This window comes from Rana temporaria, chromosome 8, assembly GCF_905171775.1.
Source record: "Rana temporaria chromosome 8, aRanTem1.1, whole genome shotgun sequence".
NCBI classification, from domain to species: domain Eukaryota; kingdom Metazoa; phylum Chordata; class Amphibia; order Anura; family Ranidae; genus Rana; species Rana temporaria.
The window spans coordinates 107,146,165-107,169,312 of record NC_053496.1 but is presented as its reverse complement, the minus strand read 5'-3'; the positions used below and the strand labels follow the sequence as shown (position 1 = coordinate 107,169,312).

General features: G+C 39.5%; 1 protein-coding gene across 1 annotated transcript in view; it reads left to right on the top strand.

The window, feature by feature from the left end:
* LOC120910431 (cadherin-23-like) overlaps positions 1–23,148 on the top strand; it is a 299,339-nt gene that overhangs the window by 208,843 nt on the left and 67,348 nt on the right. Inside the window, exon 7 of the mRNA XM_040322191.1 lies at positions 14,061–14,173. Within this exon, the coding sequence (XP_040178125.1) occupies positions 14,061–14,173 (113 nt within the window). The remainder of the gene's footprint in view (positions 1–14,060; positions 14,174–23,148) is intronic.

Below are 23,148 nucleotides of genomic sequence, written 5' to 3'. Positions count from 1 at the left end.
TACGGCACTACGTCGTTTTAACAGACAATTGCGCGTTCATGCGACGTTGTACACAAACAAAATGTATGTCTTCCCCCCCCCCCAAAATAGAGGTTTCTTTTGATGGCATTTGATCACCTCTGTTTTAGTTTTTTTGCGGTATAAACAAATAAGTATCCCCAAAAAATAAATAAAAAAATCTTCAACAGTTGAGGCCAATATACTGTATATTCTTCTCCATATTTTATAACTAATAGGTCTATAGTTACTTGGTAAAGACTTTAATCCTTTTTTAAATATATGCACCACATTGGCCCTACGCCAATCCAATGGTACCATTCCAGTCATTAAAGAGTCCCTAAAAATTTGAAACAATGGCTTTGAAATTACAGAGTTGAATTCTTTTAGGATCCGTGGGTGGATGCCATCTGATCCAGGTGGTTTATCCACATTTATTCTGTCTACATATTTCTGGACCATATCACTTTTGAGCAATTCTGGATCATTTGGGGCTGTGTCACTACAACCCCCATGCTCCTTTGTATACACAAAGCTGTAGAACGTATTTAATAAATTTGCCTTCTCTTTGTCCCCAGTCACTCACTTCAGATTTGTTTTGTAATGGGCCTACATGCTCAGACCTGACCTTTTTACTATTAATATATTTAAATAATTGTTTGCAGTTTGTTCTACTATCTTTTGCAATCTGTCGTTCGTTTTGAATTTTTGCGTCCTTAATTTCCTTTTTACATATTCGTTTATATTCTTTGTAACATTTAAACGGTGATAGCATCCCTTCTTTTTTTTATATTTTTTAAAAGCTCTTTTCTTAAAGCGGGGGTTCACCCTAAAATAATTAAATACAATTACATCCAGCATACTTCGGATTTGTAAAGTGTGCTGGACTTTTTTTTTTTTCGGGGCACATACCGTTTAAAAGTTATTTTTCATCCGACTTCCGGGTTCTCTCTGCTGCGGGGGAATAGGCATTCCTAGGCAGTGGTGTAGATGATTGATGTGCTGTTATGGCGCGTCACGCTTTCTGAAAATATCCGAGCTGGACTCGGCTCTGTACGGCACCTGCGCAGTCAGCTCTACACGGCAGGCGCAGGCGCCGTACAGAGCCGAGTCCAGCTCGGATATTTTCGGAAAGCGTGATGCGCCATAACAGCACATCAATCATCTACACCGCTGCCTAGGAACGCCTATTCCCCGCGGCAGAGAGAAGCCGAACTGAGTGAAACAGAACTTTTAAACGGTATGTGCCCCGAAAAAAAAAAAAGTCCAGCATACTTTACATATCCGAAGTATGCTGGATGTAATGGTGAATAGATGTTTTTTTAGGGTGAACCTCCGCTTTAATATTTATAGCTTTTTTAACTTTCGCAGTGAGCCACAGAGGCTTCATTTTTAGCCTTTTAAACTTACTGCAAAGTCTATTCCCATGGGCAATAAGTTTTCATTCTTTGAAGTATTCCCATTTCTGTTCTGTATTCATCAATGCCAATTACACCCCCCCCCCCAGTCTAAGTCTTGGAGACTAGCCCTTATCCTTGGGAAATGTGCTCTCTTAGCATTTACATTTCCAGTATGAGCTTGTTGCTTACAGCTAACTATAAATGAAATCATGTTCTGGTCAGTGCTACTCAGATGTTATTTTATATGAAAATTGGTAATAAGCTCTGCATGGTTTGAGATTACCAGGTCCAGCAGAGCATCATTCCTAGCACGGGCCTCTATAAATTGGACCATACAATTGTCTTGTAATAGCTGTATACATTTTTGCTCTTAAACTATTCCAGTAGTGCCATTACTCCATCAGTTCCTTGTAGTTAAAACCCCCCCATTATTATCACTGTCCCAGCCCTTGCAGCCCTTTCTATCTGTGCAAGGAGCTGAGTCTCCACCTCCTCAACACTGGGAGGTCTATAACAAATTCCAATGATAACCTTTGTAGTACATTCACCCATGTATAGTTCCTCCCATAATTCTTCAGATTAATTACACTCTCCCTTCCCCTTTAAGCAGCAAGCATAGGTTAATGAGTTACATTTACTTTACTGTAAACACTGCTGTACTATAACGTCTGCTTGTCACTCAAGCTCCTGACTAGAATCAGGTCAATATTGCAATTATCAATTATTCTGTAATTAAGTGGACAGGGTAAATTTCTAATTCCATTGGATATATTGCATCCTACTATGTGTTGCTTTAGGGTTTGCCTTGTGGTTGATTATTACCTATATCTTAATGAATCAGATGCAAGCGCTTTCTAGGGAATATACTGTAACAAACTTCACTTTTGTATGCCCTAAAGCAAGTAAGTTGGGGACAAATTTCATATATATATATATATATATAATGAGGCATTTACCAAAAGCAAAATAACAATTCTCTGTGACAGGCCTAGAGAGAGAAGAGTCCAGATATCAGGGTACATCAGAATCATGCAAAAGATATTGGGCCACTTGGACCATGTTTGTCCTCCCTTGATTCAAGGTCTCATAATTCCAAAGCTGCCTATGCTTAATTTGGCCTAGATGTTATTCAAATTCTGTGTGTATACCTTTTCATGGTTTTCATTTTCATGAAAATATGTATAGCACCTCAAAACATACTTTTTTAAGCACACACTCTTAATACAACATCAGTCCTACCTACCAGCTATCCCAGTCCGTACAGAATTGTCACAATTATACCAACTTCAAAGAACAATGGTTGTTTCATGGAAACTGGCTGGCATTTGAGTTTGCAGTAAAGTGAGCTGCGGCCCACTGTTTTTTTTTTTTTGTCCATAGAGGGTTAATGTTTGTCAAGATTTTATTGCAGTTTGTGGGCCAGATTCTCAAAGAGATACGACGGTGTCTATACAGAGGTCTACTGATTCACAAAAGGGATACAACGGCGTATCTGCTGATACCCCGTCGTATCCCTGTTTCTATCTATGCGACTGATTCATAGAATCAGTTACGCATAGATATCCCTAATATCCGACAGGTGTAATAGTTTTACACTGTCGGATCTTAGGATGCAGTACCGCGGCCGCCGCTGGGGGGAGTTCGCGTCGTAAACCAGCGTTGGGTATGCAAATTAGCAGTTACGGCAATCCACAAAACTTTTTCCCGTTGTTACGTCGCCGCAAGTGTTAGTTTGCCGTCGCAAAGATAGGGCACCTTTTACAAAGTGTAAACTTACTACACCATGTAAAAGTATACCCATCTTTCCCGCGTCGCTTTTGAATTTTTTTAAAACATTTTTTTTCCCGGCGCAAGTCTTTTTTTCACGTCGCGATTCACAAAACGTTGGCGCGTCGTAATTTCGCGCAAAGCACGTCGGGAAATTTGAGTCGGGAGCATGCGCAGTCCGCCTGGCGCGGTAGCGCACCTAATTTAAATGGTACCCGCCCCATTTGAATTGGCCCGCCTTGCGCCGGTCGGATTTAGGATACACCGGCGCAAATTTCCAGGTAAGTGCTTTGTGGATCGGGCACTTAGACAGAAAATTTGCGGCTGTATAACCTAAATCGGTTACGTTACGCTGCGCCCGGGCTACGTGAATCTGGCCCAATGATTTGTACCATCCACTTTTTTACTTGACAATAATGCTATATATACTATGAGAACATATATTAAAAAATGAAACCTGGACACATTTCCTGTAGCTCAGAGAGGGTCATTTTCTTTCATGTCCCAAATCTACACCTAGTGTGACTGTTAAAAGAAATTACATCTTTCTTATCCCACATATAAGAACACTTATACGGTGTAAAATACCTTAGTAAACATGATTTTTTTTTGGTTTTTTTTGTGTTGACTTTTCCAAGTGCATTACCTAGCGAGAGTGTATCAATGTTTTTATTATAAAGATATGATAATTCTACATAGAGGTTTGTGCCGCTGAGTCACTGATTGAGGTCAAGGTTTTGTTTGAAGGGCAAACACTGTAATTAATCCTGGGAAGTAATCCACACAACATTTTGGCAGATTTATGGAGAAAGTCTCAAGCTTTAGTGACTCTGCCAACCCATCACTCAACTGTAGGCTAAGCAAATGACTTATTCTGTAATAGGGTATGTTCCAGAAAAGGCATTTTATTTGGTCAGCTTTCTGGTTTAACAGAGATTAATTTGCCTTGCTCTTAGAGCAATGGACTGGGTTTGAATTTTACCAGAAGAGTGGGCCAAATGACTGAAATAAGTCTAAGCAGCTCTTGGTGATCTCTTGGTGGAGTAAACGGTTCTGTAGTGATTCGGATTTGGCCGGTTATTGTCTTGCTAGATGGACTATAATGTTTACATTTAGCCATTATACAATTGTCTCTCATTGTGTAGACTTGGAAATGCTGTTCCTTTGTTGGAAGCATGAAGACAAGGGATCTCAAGGTTAAGTGAGAGAAATGGTCCCAAGGGTTGATGGAATATTTATGCTCCAAAAATTGCATCTGTTGCAGATTCCATGATCCACATCTAGCTAACTAGACATTTCAGTGGAGTGCAGCTCTGACAGAGCAAGTTTGTATTAATAAATTATCCTCACCTAGGTACATTCAATTTTCCTATTATGAAAGTCATTGCACGTGAATCAGTCAGTCTGGCAAATGTATTAATCCTTTCATCTTTAATCTGTGGCACCAATTATTAGAGGAAATACCCCCCCCCCCAAAAAAAAACGGGGGGAAAAAAACCCTTGAAGACAAAGGCATAATCAGCTAGTATGTATACTAGCTGATTATGAGTCGCGGAGGTGTAAATGGGGTGTAAGTGGATTTGACCTGTATTTTTGAGCGGGCTTTCACAGGTCACAGAGAGGTCACTATGCCTTTCTCCCCTCAGACCTGGGAGCCCGCCCAAATCCTCCCTGAGAGCGTCGGGCTCCAAAGGGGAACCTGAAAACTGTTCTCCCGCCACTTTCCCATGAGGAAAAGGGGGGCTAGAGGCTGCCATTCCCCTTTTCCCTTCATTCTAGGCTTACCTATAGGTAGAAGTCCAAAAAGTGAGTTTAAAACCACTTTAATAATATTATTTATAACTATGATAAAAATAAAGCTGTAGAACATAATCCATTATTACATAGATGTGTACACAAAATAAATATTTTTATTGTTATTAGCTTGGATGTGTAGGTATTTGCCATTTGGTCAATACCCCATGATCAGAAGTTATGCCGCGTACACACGATAATTTTTCAGCATGAAAAAAACGTTGTTTTAAAAAAATTTCATTTAAAATGATTGTGTGTGGGCTTCACATCATTCTTCAGCTTCTGAAAGACTAAAAAAAAAAAATTCGAGCATGCTGCATTTTTTAACAACGTTTTAAACTATGTTGTTTTTCGGGTTGTAAAAAATGATCGTGTGTGTGGGCTAAAACGACGTTAAAAGCCTGCGCATGCTCAGAAGCAAGTTATGAGATGGGAGCGCTCGTTCTGGTAAAACTACCACTCATAATGAAGTAAGCACATTCATCACGCTGTAACAGACAGAAAAGCGTGAATCGTATTTTACTAACACGAAATCAGCTAAAGCATCCCCAAGGGTGGCGTCATCCGCATGGAATTTCCCCTTTATAGTTCCGTTGTACGTCACCGCGCTTTGCTAAAGCATTTTTAAAAAACTATGGTGTGTGGGCAACGTTGTTTTAATGATGAAGTTGGAAAAACGTTGTTTTTTCTACATGCCGAAAAACTTCGTTTTTTTTCATGCCGATAAATGATCGCGTGTACGCGACATAAGACTTTTAATCTGGAATTAACCCAGCATCACTTTTTGAAAATCGTACTGTTGGCATAACTGAAGCAAAAATTTAAAATGTAAAAGCCACGTCCCCACACAGTAGTAATCACTCCCTAGGAAACACTTAATCCCTTCAGTGCCCCCTACAGGTTAACCCCTTCACTGCCAGTGTCATTTTCACAGTAATCGGTGCATTTTTATAGCACTTTTCGCTGTAAAAATTACAATGGCCCCAAAATAGTGTCAAAAGTGTCAGATGTGTCCACTATAATGTCGCAGTCACGATAAAAATCGTTGATCGCCGCCATAACTAGTAAAAATAACTATTAATAAAAATGCCATAAAACTGTCCCCTATTTTGTAGACGCTATAACTTTTGCGCAAACCAATCAATAAACGTTTATTGCGAGTTTTTTTACAAAAATATGTAGAAGAATACGTATCGACCTAAACTCCGGAAAAAATTGATTTTTTTATATATATTTTGGGGGGATATTTATTATAGCAAAAAGTAAAAAATATTAATATTTTTTAAAATGTACGCTTTATTTTTGTTTATAGCGCAAAAAATAAGATGATGTGAGGAAGAATGTGTAAAGGATGTAAAATAGGATACATGGACTGCTTTAGTTGAGGAACCATTTCCCCTTAAAGGAAAAAGGAGTAACTGGTTATCTAAACAGAGCCCCAAAAGGGGGGTCCTGGTGAATATGTAATCAGAGGTGTTGTAAGGCATTACTTACTTTCAACTGGATACCGTTTAAGGTCTGTCCTTCGTGATGGCTACATGGGCTCTGAATTGAATAGCCACAAGGTCCCTTTCTTCCATGTCCTTTCACTCCCCCTTCACCACGGCCCCCTCACCAAGCTTGCTTACAGTCAAATGCATCTTTCACTTCCTTCCATGTCCTTTTACTCCCCCTTTTCACCTCTTCTTTTTCCCATGTTTCTGTTAAACACTTCATACTCACATTTCCACATCCATCTCATACATCTCTTAAGATCCACTTATTTTCACAAATCACATAAGGTTCATTTTTTTCATCCATCTCCCTTTGTTTTTATTATTTTCTTCACTTCTCGTTTTGGCACTTCACTATGGGTTTACCTCTCCTATATATCTCATTTTAACAATGAAGATATTAATGTATAAATCTTTCTACCTTCCCTATCATTACATATTTCCTCATATCTTTACAGCCTGGGGTGCCTGCTTTGGTTCAAGTTTCTTGCCTCTGTACCTTGGGCCTCCTCCTCTGGAAACCCCCCTTTTCCCTTGTGTGTGGGGCATTAGTGTGACCTCTCGTGGGCCTGTTGTTTTGGTCCCTTCACCTACAGCCTGTGATTTTCCTCCTTGCCCTTCCCGCGGGTCGTGGGGGGCATTGGTCATGGCCACATGGTTCTCGGTCGGTCCACAGACTCCGCACATGGGAAAGTTTCCCTTCCCCCAGCCGTTAAGGGGAAAATATACCTATCATTTACAATATTACAAATATAGTAGATGTTCCTTTGTTGAGAGTGTTTGTTGTTTCTTAACAATTTCACCCACACAATGTATTTTATTTTTAGAGCATCTCCATTTTACCCCCCTAAAGATGACCGCAAGTGAAAAGGTCGAAACGCGTTGGTTTATAACAATATTTTTGATTCAATTACTACATAATCATGTTATGTTATTGTATATCTGCTCTCACGGCTGTGTTATCATGTGAATGTTTCTTTTTTTGTTTATTGTTACTACTTGCCACTCATGTTTTTAAATACAACCGACATGTTCTCTGTGATATATTTATCCAATTAAAATGCTTTTGATACAATCTAATACCATCATTCATAATTTTTTGCTGCAACACAAAGCCCCTGGGGTATGTTTTCCTTTCACAACAATTTGGGGTGTGCAGTGCAATCTCCCACTGTCTATTATCGCTTCCCCTCTGCACCCCATCACATCCTTAAGCTTCAGGAGTGATCAAGGACCATCATTCGTTTTTTTTTTTTTTGTTTTGTCAGAATAGGATATAGTGGTAATTATTTGTCTTTGATTCAATTGTAGAGACTATCCCTTACTTTTCTGTCACTGTGACATCTGTACAAGAAAATGGGGGTGCTGGTGTCACCAGAATACTGAGATGCAATCAGTTACAAACAGATAGTGGTCTGTGTTTTCTTAATTTTATTAAGTGTGTTTTTCTGTTTAAAGAGGAAGAAGAAGAAATGGTCGCACACCAGAGCCAACAGGATACTTGCTGAATAAAGTCTTTCTCGTATGTCACACAATCATGCAGGATTACAGTTGATGGATTTCACATTAAAGTACCTTGCTTGATTACTGTTTGTTGTGAACAAGCACTGTACTTTTGTGTGAAATGCGTCAACTGTAATCCTGCATGATTGTCTGAAATACGACAATAAAGACTTTATGTAGCATGTATCCTGTTGGCTCTGGTGTGCGACCATTTATTTGTCTTCCTCTTTATGCTACAGACGATGGTGAGTCGGGGTCTGCACCTGGAGCTAGGTATACCTGAACGTTGCTTGAAGCAGTGTGTGTGCTTCTTGTTTGGTGTTTTTCTGTTTACTTGTTGGAAAAATGTCCTATGATGTCCTGTCCTGACAGGAAGTGAAGGAAATTCATCCAAGTAGATGGCAATAAAGCTTGTCAGAGACTTTGACTAACCCTTGCTGTATATAAAACTAAATTAATTATTTTGTGAGCTATAGAGTTTTAAGGAGGGATGGGTTTAATCTCTAGGTATGCTTGCACTTATTTTATTCACGGGTCACATCAGTGGCGGCCGCCCCCCTAATCCATACGTCCAGCCCCTTATCTACATGCAGGGCGCCAGGAAGCATGGATTCCAATTTTTTTTAGAAGCACAGGATTAGAGCCTGAGGCTATAATTGGCTTCAAAAAAGGGTTGTGTGACAATTTCAACTTAATATTCACTCTTTTCTTCCTGATTCTCCTCCTGGCCAGTCAGGAGACCCATCACCTGATTGGCCGAAAGGAGAAGCCATCCTATTGGCCTGCCAAAGAGGAGGGGGGAGTAGATGAAGGGAAAGCTTCTGTGCCGACCGGGACGGGAGGGGTGCCTGTGCCCAGACCAACTGAGGGGAGTCGATGAATGGACTGTTTGCCGTCCCCCCTAAAAAATATACCTCCAGCTGCCACAGAGCCACACCATCACATATACAGTACAGACCAAAAGTCTGGACACATATTCTCATTCAAAGAGTTTTCTTTATTTTCATGACTATGAAAATTGTAGATTCACACTGAAGGCTTCAAAACTATGAATTAACACATGTGGAATTATACATAACAAAAAAGTGTGAAACAACTGAAAATATATTTCATATTGTAGGTTCTTCAAAGTAGCCACCTTTTGCTTTGATTACTGCTTGGCACACTCTTGGCATTCTCTTGATGAGCTTCAAGAGGTAGTCACCTGGCGCAGCACCCCATCACTCTCCTTCTTGGTCAAATAGCCCTTACACAGCCTGGAGTGTGTTTGGGGTCATTGTCCTGTTGAAAAATAAATGATGGTCCAACTAAACGCAAACCGGATGGAATAGCATGCCGCTGGAAGATGCTGTGGTAGCCATGCTGGTTCAGTATGCCTTCAATTTTGAATAAATCTCCAACAGTGTCACCAGCAAAGCACCCCCACACCATCACACCTCCTCCTCTTCATGGTGGGAACCAGGCATGTAGAGTCCATCCGTTCACCTTTTCTGTGTCGCACAAAGACACGGGGGTTGGAACCAAAGATCTCAAGTTTGGACTCATCAGACCAAAGCACAGATTTCCACTGGTCTAATGTCCATTCCTTGTGTTCTTTAGCCCAAACAAGTCTCTTCTGCTTGTTGCCTTTCTTTAGCAGTGGTTTCCTAGCAGATATTCTACCATGAAGGCCTGATTCACACAGTCTCCTCTTATCAGTTCTAGAGATGTGTCTGCTGCAAAAGGTGGCTACTTCGAAGAACCTAGAATATGAAATATATTTTCAGTTGTTTCACACTTTTTTGTTATGTATAATTCCACATGTGTTAATTCATAGTTTTGATGCATTCAGTGTGAATCTACAATTTTCATAGTCATGAAAATAAAGAAAACTCTTTGAATGAGAAGGTGTGTCCAAACTTTTGGTCTGTACTGTATGCGCTATAGTGCAGGATCGCAGCACACTGAAAGCACACAAAACTAGTTTTATTACAATTTATGAAACTCTTCACATCCATGTGTTTTATTATAAGACAGTGCATTGCATTTTGTGAAAATCCTTCTTGCTACATCTTTTGTGCATTTTTGTAAAAACAAGCATTACAAAATGGTCAAGATGATATGCATGATATGTGTTTTTTAAGTAACATGTCCACATTTGCAATAGAGACAACCCACAAAATGAAGACAGGAAATGATGAAAAGAAAAGTAAAACATGTATTTAATACATATTTTGCATGGCATTAAAATTTATGTAACAGAATGCAACACATATGTATTGTAAATGTTCTAATCTAATGCAATGGTGTGACAAGGCCCTTAGAGGGTGGGCAGTGTCTATGCTTGCAAGCCAATGGTGTTTATGGATCACATTTTGGGGGAGAAAATTTGCCATTTATAGTTTCCTTTTTACCCAATTTGTCCATGTGTATAACTGTTGAAGCCATGTGGATTCTTATAATCATTTTTTTTAAGAGCAAAGGGTAGCCCTTTGCATTGAGGGTTTGCTATGCTGGCAGGATTAGGCATAATGAAATTATTCAATTAAATATATAACATGGTTGCTTCCTTTTGGCTGATGCCGCACTGCAGTTCTAGCTTGGGACTTGGGGCATCAGAGAGTCGTAGGTTGTCTGCTCGAGTGTCATAGTGTCCTCTGCATTAGCTACAGGTGTCTAGCATTAAGCACATGTCAAATAATTGACCTAATGTATGTATAAGCAGGAATTGCATTGCAAGTATATATCACACAAAGATAAAGCTCAGGAGAGAAATAAATCAATGACGCAGCAATCTTTATAAGAAAGAAATACCACCCTATTGATCTAAGCTGTGTACGGATAAGCTACTTGATGAGATTAAGTGAGTAATCGGGCATCTTTTCCCTGCAAGGCTTGTGCGTTATTTACTGTGCTTGTGTGGGTAGTTGATTGAAAAGAGATGTTAATGATTTTAACTTGTACAGTGTAGGTACATGTTCTTATGGAAGCCCTATGGAATTAAATTGGGAAGAACATTGATTTCACATCTCTACTGCCAAATACATCTCTATCACCAATAGCTCTGTTGATGGAGTGATACAGGAACTGAAATGCAATGTAGTGATTACAAAGATTGATTGTAAATGGTCAGCCTTTGTATTTTAAATGTGATTGTGTGTTGTAAGGGGTTGTCAACGTTATGTATTTTGCAGAAAAGTAGTCATATTATGGCTAGCCTTGAGTTTTATTCGAATTTACACTTTGGCAGATTTCTTTGAAAAAATGTAAACTTTTGTACTTAAACTATAACATATTAATGCACAAACATAGGTAAAATAACTTGCCTTTTCAAACTCACTTCATCCCTGGATAAGGTGGCTTACTGTGGGGGCACTTGGCAAGGGGGAGGAGCTGAGAGCGCTGCCGGGGGACCCCAGAAGAGGAGAATTGTGGCTGCTCTATGCCATTGCACAGAGCGGGTAAGCATAACATGTCTGCTATTTTAACCACTTAAGGACCACCCACTGCATATATACTGCGGCAGGACGCTCCTATTGTGCAAAGCGACGTACCCGTGCATCATTTCGTGCATGAGGCACGTGCGCCCCTGCACGGCGGGGGACCCAATGTGCAGATCCGGCAGCCGCGATGTCCGACGGCCACCGATGATCGCTCCTCTGAGTGGCAGAATGAGGATCTGCCTATGTAAACAAAGCAGATCCCCGTTCTGGCAGGGGAGTACAGAGAGATTGTCCATTCCTAGTGATTAGGAACAGCGATTTTTCTGTACTCCCAGTCAGTCCACTCCCCCCACAGTTAGAAAGCACCTCCCTAGGACACATTTAAAACCTTGATCACCCCCTAGTGTTAACCCCTTCCCTGCCAGTGTCATTTATACAGTGATCAGTGCATATTTTTAGCTCTGATCACTGTAATAATGTCACTTGTCCCCCAAAAAAAGTGTAAAAATGGTCTTAACTGTTCGCTGCAATGTCTCAGTCCCGCTAAAAATCGCTGATCACCACCATTACTAGTAAAAAAATTATAACAATAAAAATGCCATAAATCTATCCCCTATTTTGTAGGCGCTATAACTTTTGTGCAAGCCAATCAATATATGCGTATTGCAATTATTTTTTTTACCAAAAATATATAGAATACATATTGGCCTAAACTGATGAATATTTTTTTTTACTTTTTCTATTGAATATATATTCTAGCAAAACGTAAAATATATATATATATATATATATATATATATATATATATATATATATATATATATATATATATATATATATATATATATTTTTTTTAAATTGTCTGTCTTTTTATGTTTATAGCGCAATTTTTTTTATCCGCAGAGGTGATCAAACACCACCAAACGAACGTTCTATTTGTGGGGAAATAAAGGAAATTGTATTTGGGTACAGAGTTGCATGCCCATGTAATTGTCAGTTAAAATAACACCGTGCCATATCGCAAAAAATGGCTTGGTCATTATGGGGACAAATCCTTTCAGGGTTGAAGTGAATACATTTTTTTTTTAACCTTTTATAATCACTTTAATGTACTTGCAATACCTGTAGGCCTGTAGGCAGCACTCCCGAAACATAGCCATAACATCCTGGCTTATTAGTAGGACACTGGGATGTTGAGTGTTCGCCCCGGCATCACAAACACTGCTGCTAAAGTGGGAAAGAGAATGCACTGCGCATTTTGAACTCACTCCTGTGCTTCTGGGGGGGGGGGGGGGGAACACTCAACATATGATGTGTCCTAGCAATAATGCAGGATGAAGAAATCGGAACAATGAGAGTTTTTCAGCCAGGCCTTGAGAATGACAATTTTCAAAGCTGAAGTTTTTTTTTTTTTTACCTACTGGAGCCCCTTGTCAACATAGTCAATTTTATTCAAAAGGTAAACTTGGCCTTTGAAAAACCCTCTTTTGCCAGATAAATTTTTTTTGATCTTCTAAACAAAATGTTTAGAAGATCAAAAATGCATATACATTGTTGGAAATATTCAGTTTAGAGCTGCATCTAAACTGCCTCCATAGTCATATGCATTAGCCTCATCCATACCCAAGCACTCCCACATTTAAGTTCTTAACCATTTGCCATCTGACTGTTGTACATAAGCAGGTAAGCAGGCAGGAGACCATTTTAAAGTTAAATCTCCTTTTAGATGCTTGAGTGAGTCCTCTAGCGCCTACATGAGTACCACAATGTGAGTCAATGAACAGCGAAGCTCACTGAATGAATGCACAGAGCCAATGAGAGTGGCTCTGTTTCATGTAAACACTGTGACCAATCACAGCAATAACACCATGCTTACACTGGCTTTGGTCAGCTGCAGCTTTTACGTTCAACTCTCACAGCGAACTCTGTATGAGATGAAAAAAATCCCTGATTGCAGCCAGCCCACAGCAAAAATAATAAGTTTATTCACTACTAGAAACACTCGTGTAGACCCCTCCACTGTCATGACTCCTCTACAGTATAGTGCAGACCCACACTGTCCCTGATCTGATATGTATATTAATCCTTCACCTTCCTCATATTGCACTTCTGATCATTAAGCCCTTCATCTCCATCCTCCCATTGTTTGTGACCTGTACATCAGCCCCTATTACCTCTGATACCTCTGTGTATGACCTGCACAATTCATGGATCAAGTGCACCATTACCAAGTTCCATGTTTAAAAGCCCTAAAAGCTGGCATGTATCTTAATATCCCATAAATTGTGGCACAAAATCTGATTAGACCTTGTAAAGTCTACTTTGCAAAAAATTAATAATTTTAAGGGTGTTCGTTCGAAATTAAGGGAAACTATTTTTTAGCAAGAAAAAAAATAAATCTCAGTGGTTATTAAATATCACTAAAAGAAATATCAATCCATCTAATAAAAAAATGTTTTAACAATGACCAGTGGTGGCATTTGCTCAACTCTATTCCTTAGTGACCTTCTACTCAAAATGCCTAAATGGAAGCCCCCTTTAAAGAAAGTGTTTTTCCATATTTTAGGTACTCATTTTAATATATACTGTATATCTGTAGTGATTAAAATTGATTATGATTTTTCTCTCCTTTTTTTGCAAGATGGGTAACAATTTCATTTTATGTTTGATTCACTCCCCAACAGGTAACACCAACAGCATATTCGCCTTGGATTACTTCAGTGGTGCCTTAACACTCTTTGGACAACTAGACCGAGAGAATCCCCTGTACATGTCCGGATTTATTCTTACAGTGAAGGTAATACAATTGAACAGTAATTGCGCTGTGCAGAGAATCCCAAACAACTACTGAAGTTAGACTGTGGTGCAGGAGAGCAAAACCTTTGTACTTCATTATGGATACTCCCAGTGTTTGCTTTTCATTGATTTTAGGAATCTTTCCTTGTCAAAAGTCTTTATTACACAACAAGTTGAAAGGGCATTAATTACTTATACAAGGGTACAATTAGTAAAGCTCTTTGTTGAACAATATTATGTATATAAATGAATAACATAAACTATCTTATCAGTATTAATCAGATACGCATGACCTAAATAAATGGTGGGAAGTAATATACCCATACCTTCAGGCCCTGTACACAAGATTGAACATGGCCGATGAAAACGGTCCGCGGACCGTTTTCATCGGACCTGTCCGCTGGGAGATTTTGGTCTGATGGCTGTACACACCATCAAACCGAAATCCCGGCGGACAGACAGCGCGGTGACGTGGCGGCGATGTTGACGCCACCACGTCACCAAACCAGGAAGTAAAATACTTCCACGCATGCGTCGAATCCATTCGACGCATGCAGGAGATTTCTGTCCGCTGGTTAGGTGTACTAACCAGCGGACATGACGGACAGACGGGTTTCCAGCAGACCAGTTTTAAAGCATGCTTTAAAACTTTTGTCTGCTGGAAACCTGTCTGCTAGGCTGTACACACGGTCGGATCTGTCCGCTGAAGCTGGTCTGTGGACCAGTTTCAGCAGACATGTTCGGTCGTGTGTACGAGGCCTCAGTGATATAGTATATATCAGGGATAAGCAATTAGCGGACCTCCAGATGTTGCCAAACTACAAGTCCCATGAGGCATAGCGAGACTCTGACAGCATCAAGCATGACACCCAGAGGCAGAGGCATGATGGGACTTGTAGTTTGGCAACAGCTGGAGGTCCGCTAATTGCTTATCCCTGGTATATATCAAAACCACCAGTAGTTACTACAAATGAATTGTGGGTGTACATGTCAGGTGCATTTTGGTAAAGAGCTGTGAAATTAAAATAGGGAAGAAGAGAAATTAAAGAGGTGAAAAAAGTAGAAAGGCAAAGAGACAAGGTTGATCCAGGTACCAGTGCAATGCATAATATGACTTTCAATAAATGAATGGGTGAGTGATTTATTGAATCAGCTAATCGGCTACCATGGCAGAAGGACCGAATCATCGAAATTTGGAGGTAAGTAGGGATGAGCCGAACACCCCCGGTTCGGTTCGCAGCAGAACACGCAAATAGGCAAAAAAATTGTTCGAACACCGTTGAAGTCTATGAGACACGAACCTGGGGGGTGTCTATAATATTCCTGTAAATTAGCGCATGTTTCTCGTGTTTAGAACAGTCCCTGCACAAAATGAAATTTCTAAAGGGGAAAAAAAGTAATTTAAAACTACTCGTGGCTATAATGAATTGTCAGGAGCCGGCAATACAGATAAGTCATTGAAAAATCTCTCACCCCCCCCCCCCCTCTTTTCCTGCAGCCTGCCAGGTTGCTTGCTCAGATAAGGGTCTGGTATGGATTTTTAAGGGGACCCCCACTCCATTTTTTTTTTATTTTGTTTCGGGGTTTAATATTTATACCAGACTCAAAGGTCCTGGTAATGGACTTGGTGGGGACCCATGCTGTTTTTTTCAATTACTTTTATTTGTGTTGCGGGGAACCCGATAATTCATTATAGCCGCAAGTAGTTTTAAATTACTTTTTTTCCTTTAGAAATGTCATTTTGTGCAGGGACTTTTCTCAACACGGGAATGCACCACTTTATAGGCATACCAAAGACACCCCCAGGTACGAAATTTAAAGGAATATTTCACTTTTATTGTTTCACGTTAAGCGTTATTAAAATCATTGCTTCCGAAATAATAGCCGTTTTTAAAACTTTTTTTTGTATGAATACATGTTCCCTGGGGCAGGACCCAGGTCCCCAAACACTTTTTATAACAATACCATGCATATAAGCCTTTAAAATGATTTCGCCCCAAAAACAAAGGGCTGAGTGAGTAGGCGCATATTTAGCCACTCTGGCAGGTACAAGGTACCAACAGGTTAGGACTTTATAATTTGCTTCCATTGCCATAACATTTAAGAATCTTTCAATGGAATGCCATTCTTACATGTCTTTTGCCTACAGTGTATATAATTCAGTCTACCTAGCACCCATTTTTTACTTGAAAGCACACTTTTGATACATCTCTACCACTAGGCAGAAGTCTAGCCTTAATATGCTGGGTCCAATGCCAGAAAATTAACTCGGGGATTGGAGATGGGTGTCTGAAACTGCTTTATAGAGTTTGGATAGGGCAGATTTGTAGAGTTCTCTGAGACTGTTGCTGCAATTTTATTACTGTCTTTTAAGAATTTCTTAAAAAATGTTAGAGCAAGAACCAAGTGGAACTGGAACAATAAAAACTGAAAGTAGTATTAAGCCCTCATTTGGTAATTGTTTTCCTCCAATTTCATCTTACTAGGTGCATTTGCAATGTGATTTATTTTATTTTGACCCCAAACACATGCTTTGGCTGTTGTGAAGTTTTTCACAATGAATGAGCTTCCAGCCAGGGAGCATGCACTGCACGTGTTGATTTACAAAAGGGCTCCCTCGCTGTTGCACATGCTGTGGGTGCATGGCATGTCCCTGCATCAAGATTTTTCCCCAAAGAGGAGTGTGCACATTAGGGAGGCTATGCTGGGTCTTTAGGAAAAACCTGCAAGGCAGTACATAGTTGCCCTAAAAATCGTAGGTGATTTAAAAAAGTTTAAGGGTGAACAAAATGCTGGAGACAGAAATGGTAACACAAGCAACCAATAATGTGAGGTGCACTATTACATTAATCATTATTGTTTTAGGGTTTAAAAACACTTTAACCTTTTCACTGCCACTGGTGTATGTGGTAGCAGGGAGTCTTGCACACATTGGCGGCAGTAGCAGCCACCGGCACTGTGTATATTTGACAAGTCAACTGTTTGTCACGGTTTCATAGGCACACACAATTTTAAGGTTTGACATGTTGGGTATCTATTTACTTGGCACAAACTCATCTTTTATATTTCACAAAAAAATGGTATGCTTTTGCATTTGTGTGCCCTAAAAGTGTATTTTTTACAGAATTTTTGCATTTCCTAAAATGTTGCGCTAATATCATGTGGCATACAAAACATGAACTACTATTTTAGAGTGTCTGCTTTTAGAAAACATATAGGGCTAGACGCCGTCGTAAATTTAAGCGTATTCTGGAAACCAGATACGCCTAAATTAGTCTCTTACGCCGTCGTATCTTAGGGTGCATATTTACGCTGGCCGCTAGGTGTCGCTTCCGTAATTTTCGACGTAGAATATGCAAATGACCTAGATATGCCTATTTACAAACTTACGTGTGCCCGTCGGTATTTTTTTACGTCGTTTGCATAAGGCTTTTTCGGCGTAACGTTGCTCCTGCTTCTATGAGGCGCACGCAATGTTAAGTATGGACGTCGTTCCCACTTCGGGTTTTGAATTTTTTACGTTGTTTGCGTAAGTCGTTCGCGAATAGGGCTGGACGTAATTTACGTCCACGTCGAAACCAATACGTCATTGCGGCGTACTTGGAAGCAATGCACACTGGGATATGTACACGGACGGCGAATGCGCCGTTCGTAAAAAACGTCAATCACTTCAGGTCATCATACATTAACATAAAACACGCCCCCCCCTTCCACATTTGATTTAGGCGGGCTTATGCCGGCCCATTTACGATACGCTGCCGCAACTTACGGAGCAAGTGCTTTGTGAATAATGCACTTGCCCGTCTAAGTTGCGGAGCCGTAGCGTAAATAACATACGCTACGCCCGCACAAAGATACGCTGCCCTTACTGAATCTAGCCCATAATGTTTGGGGTTTTATGTAATCTTCAGGCTTAACATTTTTAAACGTGTGCAAAAAATGCAAAAACAGCTCTGGCAGCAAATGAGTTAAAAAACTGAAAAAAAAAGAAGAGCTTTTTCAATAGCAACCAATTAGGTTTAATTTTTGTTCTTTGAATTAATGAAACAAATAATTTAAAGGGGTTGTAAAGGTTAAAAAAAAAATTCCCTAAATAGCTTCCTTTACCTTAGTGCAGTCCTCCTTCACTTACCTCATCCTTCGATTTTGCTTTGAAGGAGGACTGCACTAAGGTAAAGGAAGCTATTTAGGGAAAAGTTTTTTTTACCTTTACAACCCCTTAAATGTCATATTTAGTAGCTCCATGTTTCTCTCACTTTTCTAAAATCATCCTCAATATTTGAAATTCATTCACACTTAGAAACCTTTTCTACATTTACTTTGAAACCGTGTTTGAATTGGCCTCAGTTTATGGAATACTAAGAGGAAGATTAAACGATTTCATACACAAGACAAACTCTGCAGTTTGCAAAAAAAAGTTACGGTATCTTACAGTAAGTTGGCCACACATACATTGATTTTTGCATTCAATTTTAAATGCATTTTTTTTAACAGATAGTTCACTTGTATTTAACAGTATTTTCAAAAATGCCGCACACTTATGCCTCGTACACACGACCGGTTTTCCCAACGAGAAAACTGCTATTTTTTAGATTGGTCGGGAAAACTGGTCGTGTGTATGCTCCATAGCAGTTTTCCCGACGTGTTTCTCGTTTCGAAAACCGCTCATGTGTATGCTTTTCTGATGGGAAAAGAAACGCGCATGTTCTGTTAAAACTAGCGTTCGTAATGGAGATTGCACATTTGTCACGCAGTAACGGACTGAAAAGCACAAGGCTGAAAAGCACGAATCGTCTCACGCCAAACTTTTCCTAACCTGAAGATCAGCAAAAGCAGCCCAAAGGGTGGTGCCATTTGAATGGAACGTCCCCTTTATAGTGCCGTCGTACGTGTTGGACGTCACCGTGCTTTGGTAGAGCGTTTTTTTGACTGAACGTGTGCATGCAAGGCAGGTTTGAGAGGAATCTCGTCGGAAAACTGGTCGTACAGGGCATAACTGTTTTGAAGTCCCCAACAATTTCCCTCTGAAGCCTATATACATTTAATTGTTTCCCATATAAGTAGTCACTTTATTATAGTTAAAGCTATAAGACTGAAAAAAATTCACCCTAAAACCTGGTTCACATCAATGCGTTTTTTAGTGCGTTTTCAGTTTTGCAGAAACACACTACAGTCCATTTAACATGGTTTGCTATGGATCACAAAGGGAACTTTGACCTGGCTCGGGTGCCCCCATAGCAAGCTGCTTGCTGAGGGGGCACTCAACAGGAGGGAGGGGCCAGGAGCACTGAAGAGGGACCTGCCCTGTGCTAAACCATAACAGAGGTCAGGCAAGTATGACATGTTTGATATTTTTAACTTAAACAAAAAACAAGACTTTACAATCACTTTAATTTTCCCTTATTATCACTTTAAATTGAATCTATAATTGGTACACTTAGTTATTTTATAACACCAGCATTGGAATAGCAATAAAAACAAGCATTATTTTTGACAACCCTATATAAGCTTGATTAGGAGAAAAATCTCCTTTAATGATGTGAGTTATGCTTGCCTGCAGGACATCTCTTTCCAGAACTCAATACCCTGCATGCTTTGCAGCTTCTGCTCTGCTGTTTACTTTATTTCTAAGGACTAAATATGCCATGGCACATTGCTGCCTGCAAGCAGCGATTCCTTTACTGACTCCGCCCCTGCAAAATCCTCCTCTCAGCACCTCTGTAGTTCAGATAGCAGGCTCTGTGAAATGTGTGACACAACAGTGCCTACTAACAGGGCATAGTGAGTACTTGTCACAGAATTCAAGGAGCTAAAAGTGTGGGGATCTTCACAAATTAAGTTTACAAACTTAAAAGTTATTCAGAATAATAGGAGTAGGCTAGAAATGATTGGAATACAATGTGGAAATGAATATAAGGTTTATCAGTCTGCACTTTGATATTGTAAGGTATTCGACCATTCGACCATTCGATATTTAGCTCTCCAGTTAGTTTTATTTATAACGTATGTTTGCATATAAACTGTAGTTTTATAATGCTATTGCTAAATTAGAAATACCTAAATATATCTAAAAAAAATGTTCTATTTATTATAGTGCAATGTGCGACTTTGTCCTTTTTAAATGTAAATAACATTCAATCAATTGTGGTCTTTTGTAACATGTTCTGTATCAGGGAAAAGGTACATTTTATTTTCTGATTCTGCTTTATAGCCTAGGACATTTTGAGTGAGCAGTGAAGCATGAACCCACTCTGTCACCAGCCCACTTGTACTGTAAAGACCATTTCAGCTCTGCTCTATGCGGTCGCAGGTTTTTAATTAAAATCAATAGGAGTCTGCCCTGTTTGTTAGAAACACTCCGAGCTGTGCTGTGCATTGCCACTATGGCGCCAGCTACAAATCAGATGCTGCTTAGCAGCCACATTGATTGGGCAGGTCCCAGGCTGTGCCAAAGGTGTACTGATCATTTTTCAGTTTTAGAAGGGGCACCAGTCTTGTAGGGCTAGAAAGTGACACATAATTACAGTACTTGACCTCTGATAAGATTCGCTCAATACTCTATTATCATCATAGTGGTACTTGAAGTGCACAGGTCTTTCGTTTTCTACCTTTAATTGGAATGGGGAACAATACGGAAGTGCATCTCCAAGAATGAGACAGGACATGCACCATTGTGACAGAAAGCAAAACGAGCCTTGAAGACCTTTCCCTTATGAAGTTGTCACTGTCATTGCCAAGTCCTGTCTAGACAAAGACCAGTTTGTCAGTTCAACAGTAGGAGCAAGTGGCCTTTTGCTGCTTTTTTATAATAGCTATGAACAGTATATATTTTATTAGACAGAGAAGATTGACTGCTGTTTATGTGTTTTCTCATGAAAATGTAATATCCTCATGACTGTAGTTATAGAAATTACTACTTCTAGGAACAAATGATACAACACATGAAAAACCATCAGCATTATTTGTTATGGTATTTTTTATTTTTGATCATATAGATAATTTTCTGCATTCCAATAGAGCTTTAAAAATGTTGGTAGAGATGAGAAATATTTGTTGTAAGCTTTAGGGGGAGGAAGGAAACATTTATAAAATAAAAACAAACGGTTCCCCTTTGGCCATATTCACACCTCAGCATTTTGTAGCTTCAAGCTTGAAGCTTCAAAACACTCGAGGAGAGAAAATCTATTTTTCTCTATGGACATGGTTCACATTCTCCACTCCAAGTTGCCCGACTTCGAATCGGGCAGATTTGAGAGTTTTTCGTGCGTTTTTATCCCCAATTTGCAATTTGCAATTTGCAAGTTTTTGTGCACATTAGCGCATTTTGGCGCACATTTGCGTGCAGTTTTCTGCTCAAACAAAAAATTGTATAACATAAAATAGCAAAGATATATGAATAAATAAATGTAAACTAAATTCACAAATAACTAAAAATTATCATAAATAAAATGAATAATATGTAATGTACATAAATAATGATAACCCCTAAACCTAAAACATAATAAATTATTAGAAATAATAATCAACACCCAAACCTGAACAAAAAATGAATTATTATTATTATTATTATTATTATTATTATTATTATTAATAATAATAATAATAATAATAATAATAATAATAATAATAATAATAATAGTAATGGTAATTTATATATTTTATGTTGGGATTAGTTATTATTATTTAAGGGTTATGGGGTTAATTATTTATTTACATTTACTTAATATTCATTTATTGAATTTATTTTTTTATGATTATTTTTATTTGCGTATTTATTTATTCATAATTATTATTAGTAGTAGTAACACCTTAAAGTGGAGGTTCACCCAAAAAATAAATGTTTAACATTACATTCAGCCGAGTTGTCCTAATGACAATCGGCTGTTTTTTTTTTTCCCGTACATACCTTATTTTCACCGCCGCTTCCGGGTATGTCTTCTGCGGGACTGGGTGTTCCTATCTGATTTACAGGCTTCCTACCGTCGCATACTACGCGTCACGAGTTGCCGAAAGAAGCCGAACGTCGGTGCAGCTCTATACGGCGCCTGCGCACCGACGTTCGGCTTCTTTCCGGCAACTCGTGACGCGTAGTATGCAACGGTCGGAAGCCTGTCAATCAGATAGGAACGCCCAGTCCTGGAGAAGACATACCCGGAAGCGGCGGTGAAATAAGGTATGTACGGGGGAAAAAAAACAAAAAACAGGCGATTGTCATTAGGACAACTCGGCTGAATGTAATGTTACAAATTTATTTTTGGGTGAACCCCCGCTTTAAAGCGGAGTTCCACCCAAAAGTGGAACTTCCGCTTAAACCACTCCTTGCCCTCTTACATGCCACATTTGGCATGTCATTTTTTTGGGGAGGAGTGGGGGCTTCAGTAGGAGTGGGACTTCCTGTCCCACTTCCTCCTTTCGCCCAGGGACCGCTTAGGTGATGCGTCATATCTCCTACGGCGGCACCTCCCTGTAGGCGATCGCCTGACCACTCATAGAGCACAGCGCCACTCGCGCATGCGCAGTAAGTGCCCGGCCATTAAGCCAAAAGCTGTCATGGCTGGCTGCCCACACTATGAATGGAGGCGCCGGTCAGAGAGGGAACGTGGAGAAGGTAAGTGTCTGTCTGTTAAAAGCCAGCAGCTACGCTTTTTGTAGCTGCTGACTTTTAATAAACATAAAAAAAGCCTTTTAAAAGGTATTTTAAAAAGTGATTTCCCATGATTTTTGGAAAAAGAAAATGATAATGCATGCAGAGATGGCAGTCAACCAGGCATCACCTTTTTTTTAAAAAAATTGAGGTTAGCCCATGCAAAACAGATATGTCACTTCTGAACAGATGCCAACAAGTTAAACTTTATACATTTTACATATTATTGCCTTTGTTTTATAATTGTCTTGCAATATATAGTTGTAGCAGACCATCGTGCTGCTTTGGAGTATAGTAGGTCAAGGGGTAGAGTATGGCTGAAAGAACACAAG